At 39.6% G+C, this 10,249-nt stretch overlaps 1 protein-coding gene across 2 annotated transcripts; it reads left to right on the top strand.

The window, feature by feature from the left end:
- The first annotated feature begins 636 nt into the window (after nucleotides 1-636).
- On the top strand, nucleotides 637-6,539 carry Cntf (ciliary neurotrophic factor). Of its 2 annotated transcripts, XM_036206406.1 has the most exons (3): nucleotides 637-1,424; nucleotides 2,906-3,032; nucleotides 4,159-6,539. In XM_036206406.1, exons 2-3 carry the CDS (start codon nucleotides 2,919-2,921, stop codon nucleotides 4,648-4,650), a joined length of 606 nt encoding a protein of 201 aa, XP_036062299.1. In that variant the 5' UTR covers nucleotides 637-1,424; nucleotides 2,906-2,918; the 3' UTR covers nucleotides 4,651-6,539. The 2 variants fall into 2 exon arrangements, with proteins under 2 accessions (XP_036062299.1, XP_036062291.1); XM_036206398.1 differs by having other exon boundaries at nucleotides 637-3,032; nucleotides 4,159-6,538.
- Nucleotides 6,540-10,249: the final 3,710 nt, after the last annotated feature.

The following is a 10,249-nucleotide window of genomic DNA, read 5'->3' as shown; positions in this document are numbered from 1 at the left end:
GAGGAAGACACCTACAGGAACAATCTTAAACACATTATTGTTTTCTCTAGAGTGTTGCAGACTTGGCCATCCCTTCCACTTGAGGGAAGAGAAGGCATGAAGACAGGCTGTCCTACCCCATAGAATTTGACTTTGGTACATTGGTTTGAAATGTATATTGGCTTTGGTACATTGGTACACAGAGTTGAAAATACTGTAAGAGTAATTATAAATGGAACTGCAACAAAGTTGCTCTACTTGATACTGTTTCTCTAGCTATTATCTGTATCCTACACTTACCCTTTGTTTTTCACATTTAGACTGTCTCCATAAATTTCACTTAGAGTGCTTACTCATCCATTAGATATAGCCACCCACAGAAAAGCAGACTGCATTGTAAACATCTCTTCTTTCTGGGATGGGGAGAAATATCTTCTTTTCTGTACCTCACTCCCTCCCCAGGAAAGCAACTAGTTATAATAATAAGAAACTTCCTGTCCTCTCATTTGGGGGAGGGGGTGTAAAGAGGGCTGGGTCATCTTCATAGCTACCATTTGCTGACAATAAATTATTATAGCAGTTTGCAATAAATTTTAAGATATTTTTCATAAACTTTTTTTTTCTTTTGAGAACAAGTGCTAGCATAGTAAAAAAAAAAAAGTCTATAATGAGCAAACTAAGCACTATTCCCATTTTCTTTCTTCCCATGCCACTCGTTTAATTGTCCTTTAAGGAGTCCTTTTAATCTTAAAACATGATAGATATTTCATACTCATCTTACTATCTTTTAAGTCATACCTCCATTTTCAATTGGCAAGTCTAAATTTTATGGATATAGTTGTGATAATTATTCATTATTTCTGGGAGTTATGCATACTCCTTGCTTGGGTTGCTGGTATATTTTGCATAATTAGACCCTAATACATTTTACAGGATTTAGTCAGACACTGGCTGGGAGTCCTGGGGATGAGCATGCAAAACATCATTATAGAGCACTTGGACCTCCCTTACACCTGTTTGGAGGAAGAATGTGAACCCAACCTGAGTGAGGTTTTACAGCCTCACTGCAGACCAGTTTTGCTCCTGTCCTTCCAGTTTTCCATATACGCAAGAAAATCAGAACATTATAATGGGGCAGTTATATTTCCTAAAATATTTTTTGCCTGTTGATATGTGCAGGACCCTTTTCCTGTGATGAGAGATAGGTGGTTACTTGATCTAGGTTTAAAAGTTATGTTTAAAGAAAAATTATAATAAAAGGGATACTTTGCTTTTAAAATCTTGTTTTCTCTTAATCTAGGTAACCATATTCAAAATAAGTATGTAAAGAAGAAAAATAAAAGTTGTCTTCCTGGAAGCAACTGGTCTTCCTTGGTTGTACTGGGTTAGTCATCCAAGAATAAAACAGTTGATGCTGCTAAATGAAGAAAACAGATGCCCCCAGGGTAGGCTTTTGTGTACTGCTATTTGCTCTTTGTTGAGAGTTGGGTAGCGGTTCTAACGCTGAGATGCCTTGTAGTTCTGTCTTTGGCAGCCTCCAGATGGTGTTTCAGTTGCTTACTTGGGGACATTAGGATACTGTGAAATACAGTTTACTCTGATAATGACAGAACTTTGGTTGTATTTAACATCAGTGCGACTTGACAAAGCTGTTAATACCTATGTCAAGTTCTAATATAAAGAGAAAACGTAGTCTAACCTTGGTAAAAGTTCAATGACAGTCATTCCTCATTTATTATTTGCCTATGTCAACTTGTTCCTGAGATGGCAAATGTTTGAACTTCTTGGCAACATGTGATATGAAATAGGGACACTCACTGACCCATTTAAGGATGAAACTTTTAAACTTTAGCCAATTAGCATCACCCACTGAGTGCAGTACAATAGAATGGCAGATCTATAAGCACCTTTTAACTCTTTTGTCCTCATTTCAAAGCCTTGTTCGTTCTCTTGTTCATTCATTCAAAGCCTTGTTTAGCATGGAGTATGACTGGGACTGGGAAGAAAAAGAAGCATGTTGTCACTTGAGTAAAACTGCCTCAGAAATGTTACCAAGTTAGGGTTGGGTGTTTCCTTTGGGAGCAAACAGGCCTAAACAGTGCCTTCCACATCCTGTAGCTACTAGGAAGGCACCATGATTGAGATTAGAGATGCTCCTTTAGCTAATTTTTAAACAAGTTTAAATTAACCTTATATGGTATGGGAATGGAAAGATGCTACAAAGGACCTGTAACACACAGTCTTTGTCTCTTGCACAAAACAGGAGCTACACAAAGAAATGGTAAAGGGAGAGGGGAAGCAGGATAAACCCAAAGACCAGTGGAGAAACACAAATCTAGTTTATTGGATTGACTTCTTTGATAAAAGTTTCTGATATATCAAATGAGAAAATATTATTTACACCCCAAAGAATACTGATATGTAGCCCAGAATAACCCTAAGAATCAAATGAAGTTTAAATGCTGGAACACAGTATTTAATGAATGGCACCTAATTCAATAATATACCATATTTTTAAAAAATAGAATGTAGAAAGCAGAATAAAGTCAACAGATTATATGTGTAAATAACAGACTACATTAGGCAGGGGTGGGTGTCATGAGGATTAGTGTGATAGTGACCTTGTTGCTAAGTACAAAAGCAAAACAATGACATAAAAACAAGTGCTAAGTACTGAGTGGAGGAGAGAGATGGAGGCAGACGCTGCGGGGGAAAGAAAAGACTGATTAAAAAGGGCCCTTTGATTCCACAGGCACAAAAATCCACAGCCAGGAATTTGCTGCCACCTCTGAGTCAGGCAGGGGGTGGGGATGGGGGTGCACAATCCCATTAGAGAATGCCCAGTGGATTTAGTCTGTGGGAGTCACATTTCTTATTTGGCCCAGTGAAGACAGAAGCAAACCAGCTCACTTGTTTCCTGGGACAGTTGATTTAGGGGGATGGCTTTCGCAGAGCAGTCACCTCTGACCCTGCACCGCCGGGACCTCTGTAGCCGTTCTATCTGGCTAGCAAGGAAGATTCGTTCAGACCTGACTGCTCTTATGGAGTCTTATGTAAGTTGTCTATTTTGCTGTTGTCTGTTTTCAACTCACCTCTTAACCATCATGTTTAACCCCATAACCAATTATGAAAACTCTAGTCTTAATTGTTATTCATATATTAAACACCTATAATTTGGCATGGCCTCCCCCTTGAGAAAACTCATATAACCTTACTGTCTTCTTCTAGACTGCTTAAGAGAAAGGTCTTTTCCTTGAGTGAGAAGATACATTAGTTGATTTGTCTATTTTCTGACTCATACTAGGATAGATAGTAGACTTTCTAAGTTTTGGTTCTTCCTAGAATTTTTGAGCTTTGGAAATAAAAGGATTGTAGCTCTAGGAAGAACCTTATGGGATTTTGGAGAAATTTATAGTTTCCCTCTGTACAATATAAGCTACCTACATTTTAGTTTTCCACATCAGAAGTATACCTGTAACTAAATAAATTTGTCAAAAACATTCCCTGGAATATTCACTGGAGTCTTGTGGAAATGTTAAATTAACCATCTGGGTTAATTAATTTAGTTGCAAAAAGTAGCAACATATATCTTCAGATTCTATTTGGGGGAAAATGAGGCCCACTGTACTTCCATACTTGGAAGCAGGGGCTATCTATGCCTTAATAAACTGGTTTAGTGTTGACTAATGTACTTGAACATTGGGTTAATCACTTTTTATAGTTAACAGATGAGTGATAAAGGTAGTATAACTAGATATTCAACAGTGGGTGGAATGCTCGGGTTAAGTAGAGTCCTGGGTTTGTTTTTTTCATTAAGGGCTCCAACTAAAGGACTGCTGTGATAATATTCCAGACCTCAGATAAAGTTACAAGTTTACGTTCTCTAAGAATTGATAACTTTTGAAAAGCCTTGCCATTTATGAGACTCTAATGGTTACTTAAACTCAGTTCCTACTGTATTCTAAAGGGTTGATCTCACCATGAGAGTAAACATGAGGGAATAGGGAACTTCAGATAGTCCTTCAAGATCGTGACTCCCCAAGTGAAGGCTTTCCATTCTAGACATTTTCTTTACAACTTGGGTCTTTGACTGTAGAAGGGAAGGAAATTTTATTTGTGATTAAAGAAAGGAATTGAGATGATATTGAATATACCATGTTTTGCTATATCCTCGGCCAGGTGAAGCATCAGGGACTGAATAAAAATATCGACCTGGACTCTGTGGATGGTGTGCCAGTGGCAAGCACTGATCGTTGGAGTGAGATGACAGAGGCAGAGCGACTCCAAGAGAACCTCCAGGCTTACCGTACCTTCCATGGGATGTTGGCCAAGCTTTTAGAAGACCAGAGGGTGCATTTCACTCCAACTGAAGGTGACTTCCATCAAGCAATACATACTCTCCTGCTCCAAGTTTCTGCCTTTGCCTACCAGCTAGAGGAGTTAATGGTGCTTCTGGAACAGAAGATCCCCGAAAATGAGGTTGATAGAATGCCTGTCACTGTTGGAAATGGTGGCCTCTTTGAGAAGAAGCTATGGGGCCTGAAGGTCCTTCAAGAGCTTTCACAGTGGACCGTGAGGTCAATCCATGACCTCCGTGTCATTTCTTCTCATCAGATGGGAATCTCCTCAGCACATGAGAGCCATTATGGGCCCAAGGACAAGCAAATGTAGCAGTTAGCCCTTCCTTCTCCTTTCTTGTTGAGATATAGGTAGTTCCCTGAAGCCTCGTTTTCTCAGAATCCATTTATGAAAACTTTAAAGTACAGGCATTTCATCAAGTAGGGTTGGCTCACATATGAACAAATGGGTACAGAGTTATTCTGGGTATATGCATATGTGTGCACATACTTTTGTTTGTATTGGTGATACAGTAGAGTAGAAACAAGGGCACTATCCCCGTACCTTAGTGCTTTGACATTCCTTGATACTAAGTGGCCTTTCTAGGCATTTAACAGCCTTACAGGCAGAAGAGAAATTGTTACTAGTTCTGGTAGACTTCTGAAAAGACTGAGTAAAGAAATAGGAAGTCCTAGACTATCTCAGTTTAAATTACCATAATAAAGATAACATTGCTGTGCTGAGGCAATGAGTATGCCGTGGCTTTATGTATATTCTAAATAATTTTACATCTTTGTCTCAGAGGGTTAGAAGATGTGTCATGCAATCTATCCCTAGCACTGAAAAGCAGCCCTTGCTACACATCCTCAGAAGTCAGCAAAAGACAGTCATCCCCAAGTATTTGTTGCCCACAGCTGGCAAAGAACAGCAACTATACATCTTCAGATTCTATTTGGGGGAAAAATGGAGCCCACTGTACTTCCATACTTAGAAGCTGGGGCTATGCATTAATAGACTGGTTTAATGTTGACTAATGTACATTGGTTTAATCACTTTTTATAGCAAGTTAACAGATGAGTGATACAGGTACTATAACTAGATATTCAACAGTGGGTGGAATGCTCAGGTTAAAGAGTCACAGAGCTCCATCATCTTACATTCTCTGGGCTTAGTCATGAGGGGAAGATGAGGTCTGGGTCCCCACTGAGAATGCCAGAGATTCTTAAACAACACAGTAATGCTCCACTTTTAATGTTCTTGTGAGAGCCACACAGCATGGAAGACTAGGAAACAGACATCCCTGGGGAAGGTCGTTTTCAGGAGGCCTGTGCACTAGTGGAGCATTGTGAATCTAACATTTTGTTTGTACCATTTGTTTTTTACTTTAGTTAAACCTGAGAGATCTTGGAGTTGGGGGCCATGTCTAATCATAACATCTTGCTTCATAAATGAACCATGAGTCAGAGAGGGCTAACTTCCATAAGTTGTATGAGGTGGAGGATAAGTGACTCATCTTGTATCCTCTCCTCTAAGGGGTTCTATGCAGGCTAGAACTCTCTCTGATCAAGTATGTGACAGGACTCAGCCAAGCACTGGAGTAGCTCAGAGGAAGTGAGACCCTGCTTTCTACTATTTGTGAAAATACAGTTGTGTATGTATAAAATAAAGAGATCAAAACTAGGGTGGGATTATAGAGAATTGAAAGAGATCAATTAAAGCCGCAAATAAATGTGCTTCCTGGGTTGGTGTAGTACAATATAGAATAAACTCCAAGAGAAAAAAACGAGTTGGCTCATGAAAACAAGTTAGACACAGTAAACATCTGGACCCAGCACTATAAAAGGTCTATTTTATTTTATTCCATTTGTGATTTTGGTATAGATAATTTTTCATTATGTTTAGAAAGGCTTATTTTATTTGCGCTTATTAAATCATTTTGTTTGTCAGCAGCATTTTCCATTTAATAAAGTATGTTAACAAGGCTCATGTTTGAAGAAAAGTGGGTCTAAAATTTTATTATGGGGAATAACAAGATTATGAACAATACGTCATGAGTGACCCCTCTCCTAGAGTTTTTATGTCTCACAGGTGTGACAGAGACTGCAGGATTTTCAGAAATCAGTGAGTCTGGCTTAAGCTCTATTCAGTTGCATGTGAAGGAATATGTATATAGGTTTCAAGTGGAAGGCAGCCCAGAGAAAGTACAAATATTAAATGAGAAGAAATAGGAAAATGTCTCAGTCCTGTAGCTCAAAGAAATGGTGAGTTTCTTGAGTGCCCTGTTCTACTGTATCATCAGATTCATCTTCAAAAAACTTGGTGGTGCATGGCAGCATCCCAGCATTCAGGAAGTTGATGGATTGAGAGTTAGAGGGTGGCTTGGACTGCATAATAAGAATGTGTACATACATATACCCCAAGAAAAAAAAAAAACAAACTTAAAAGTATTCCTCACAGCAGTGTGTAGAAACCCTTCAGGAAAAAAAGAGGGGGGAGTGAGTGGGGAGATGGCTCAGTGGGTAAGAGTGTTTGTCCTGCAAACATGAGGACCGGAGTGTGAATATCCAAAAACATGTAAAAGCTGAACATGATTGTGTGTGCCTGTAACACCAGCATTGAAGAACAGAGGCAGAGTAGATCCTGGGAGTTCACTGGCCTTACCAAAACAGTCAGTGTCCTGTGACAGTTTCAAGACAATAAAGCAATAATAGATGAAGACACTTGGCATCCCTCTTTGACCTGAGCATGCATGCAAACTCACATGTGCCACACATGCACATACACAGTAATTTTTAAAGGAGGTGGGTGGAGCTGGGCATGGTGATGTACACCTTTAATCCCAGCACTCAGGAAGCAGAGGCAGGAAGACTCAATTCAAAGCCAGCCTGGTCCAGCTCTAGTACTACATAGACTGTCGCAAGAGAAGGAAAGAATAAAAGGGTAAATGGGTACTTAGCTATATAACACTAATATAAACCCATGTGAGAGATGGCATGTGTAGAAAGTGCATCATGTTTAGCAGAAAGGCATAAAATTGAATGAAGGGCTGACAATGTGCCAATGCTCTAGGTGTATCTTAATAATGCAGGTAATAGTACTGTGGACACCAAAGATCTTAATGGGCCTGGGAAGGGGTTGTTTTCAGCATGAGACATGCAACCCAATGCCTCACATAATATGCAAGCACTCTACACTGAGCTCCAGTCTCAGCATTTGGAATGGTATAGTTTTTAAGGATTCACAAGGTCAATGAGATTCTTTCTTAGATTTTATTCTCTTATTTCATAGATCTGCCTATGGTAGAATTCTTAGAAAGTCGTAGTAGGATATATAAGTCCACTTCTACTGTGTCATCAGATTCATCTTCAACCTTTACATTGTTTAAGGGAAAAAAAAAAAAAAAAGATTCTACCCCACAGCCCCAAAAAAAGTTCTCTGAGGCAGAAGATTCTGTTTCCCTGAATTGCGTGAATGGGGCCTGACAAATTCTCCTTAAGATGATGATATGAAAGACTTAAATTTAGCACAAACTTGAGGCCAATCATGGAAAAGAGTCAGTTTTAAGATGCTAGAAATTGAGAGACAATTGTTTTAATAAAACATGCAGAGTATAAAGTCAGAGCCCTGATATTGCTGTTATTTCAGACTGTTGTAGATGAAAGCCCAATGACACTGTTGTGACCAGAGGGAAAAAAGTCTGAAAATAATTTCAAATGACTTCTCATCATACGTCCTTGGGTCCTCACTGAATACCAGAGCATCAGCCCATTTATTGCTTTTATTAAGGGTTAGCAATATAGAAAGTAGGCCTCTACCAAAATGAGGAATAGTGAGGGTTGAGTTGAGGTTTCAGTTGATGGTGGTGTGTGTGATATAATGTGGTTTGGGAACAGGGAAATCTTTAAAGAGATGGTTTGGCATCAGCTTCAAGCTTCGTGGTCAAAAGTGAACCCTCTAAATGCTGGTGCATTCAAAAGTAAAAGGCAGTAGAACAATCTCACCACAAAAGCTTTTACAGAACTCTGTCACTGATAAGAATAAATGAAATGATTGGTATTTAAAGTAAATATCCATGTGCTTGAGATTCTTAACAAAAGAATGTTTCTCGGATCGATCTATTTTGGGCACAGAAAATAAAAGATGCTAGAGTGGCTAACAATAGAGTTCTCTTCTCAGCAAGACCACAAGTTACTTCTTTTATTTCTGTGTCTTTGGATGAACAAGGGGAATTTCAAGTGATTTCAACACTGGATGAGATGTAATCCTCTCAGCCAGGGCCAGGCTCGATCAAGCATGCTGGGTAAATCTCCATGATGCCAGGCCACTGGGCAAAAATCCCAGGCAGGGGCAGGCAGACTGGAGAAGGCTGAGTGCTCCTACACCAGCAGGCCAAATGCTCCTGCAACTCTCTGGATATGAAGTCCATTCACCTAGGCTGTAAATGAAGTATTTTATTCCCAGCCAAGCCTTTGGCTAAAAAAGATCTCTGAAGAGTCCATTTCTGGTTATTTTAGAGGTAGAAATTAAGTTGTGACAAACCACATAGGTGAAAATAAAATTGCTGAGTGTGTATTTGTGTCTGCATGATGAGGTAGAAGGAAAGAACAATGCGTTTACTTAGCATATGAGACAACTTGACACTGTTTCATGGTATTTAATCCTTTGAGATATTATCATCTTTCACAGATGATGTAAATGACAATGGGCATTAATTTGTTCAAGTTTATTCCTCTAGCATATGACAGGACTCAAGATTTAATTGTGATCTCAAAGCTTTCTTCTATTCTCATACCATGAGAGACCTGGTGACCAAGATCATCCATTTCTGAGATCTACCTCCACCTCTACAGTTCACTTTCCTTGGACAAAACCAGTATCAACTTGTCCCAAAGGTTAACAAAACCAATTTAAGTTCCCAACCTGGGACAAGTCACTTTCTCTGAGCTCCTCACTTATGAAATGGAAATGATGACAAATACCTGACCTCACAAGTTCTTACACAGTTCAGACAATTATCTGTATGTACTTGTAAATGGCATGTGAACTTCAAGTGTATTTAATAACTCAAGTAGCCTAGATTCAAGTTACACTTTTGACTGAGGAGTATACTCTAAATATTCCAGAGATTGTCATTTTCTCCCCAGGATGTACCTGGTGGGGTCATAACCTAGTTTTTACCTTGTTGACCTTAGGCTACAAAATACAAAGCCAACCTCACTCCCAACCCCCAGGAATCCTGTCTCTGGAGAGTTTGAGGCACAGGCTGTTCACTGTACACAGAAGATGGCTTTCTCTGTAGTATAGTCAGACAGGCCCTGGAGACACCTGGCAAGCCCTAGACTGGAGAGCCAAGGAAATATGCAAACCTAGGCACCACCCAAGATGTGTTAAAGCATGCATTTAGACTCATCCCTCTTACACCCACACCCTCCTCTTAATACAGGAAGGAACTCAAACTTCATTTAGTCCTGTCCTTTATTAGGCACCTAGTGTAAGAGAAAGACATTCCAAAATCTGTCCCAATATCCCAGCTCCAAAGAGAAAGAATGAGAACTGCCGTATAAGTCTGGAACACACACACACACACACACACACACACACACACACACACACACACACACACACACCACTGCACCCTCTGGCCTCTCCATTAGACATCAGCTGTCTCTTTCATCCTCATTATCTTAACACCCAGCTTCTTCAGCTCCTGCACCTCTAATAATCCTTTGAAGCTCTAGGACTCTTAACTCCTTTGAAACTCAATGGTTCCAAGTATTGGAACCATTCATAGCTTTAGCAACTCATAACCCAGATACAATTCACTCCCCAACCACAAGCTCTATTGTAATCTAATGGTCCTATATCCTATCCCTCTATGACATGAGAGATGTAGAATACATTTTAAAATCCTTCCCAAGACTGAAGGCACCCA

This window comes from Onychomys torridus, chromosome 1 (assembly GCF_903995425.1).
Source record: "Onychomys torridus chromosome 1, mOncTor1.1, whole genome shotgun sequence".
Classification (NCBI taxonomy): domain Eukaryota; kingdom Metazoa; phylum Chordata; class Mammalia; order Rodentia; family Cricetidae; genus Onychomys; species Onychomys torridus.
The sequence above is the reverse complement of the archived record's forward strand: the minus strand, read 5'-3'. Positions and strand labels throughout refer to the sequence as shown.

Coding starts and splice junctions, on each gene's coding strand:
- Cntf (XM_036206406.1), top strand. CDS start 2,919: ATGGCTTTCGCAGAGCAGTCACCTCTGACCCTGCACCGCCGGGACCTC. Junction 3,033..4,158: donor CTGCTCTTATGGAGTCTTAT/GTAAGTTGTCTA, acceptor ATCCTCGGCCAG/GTGAAGCATCAGGGACTGAA.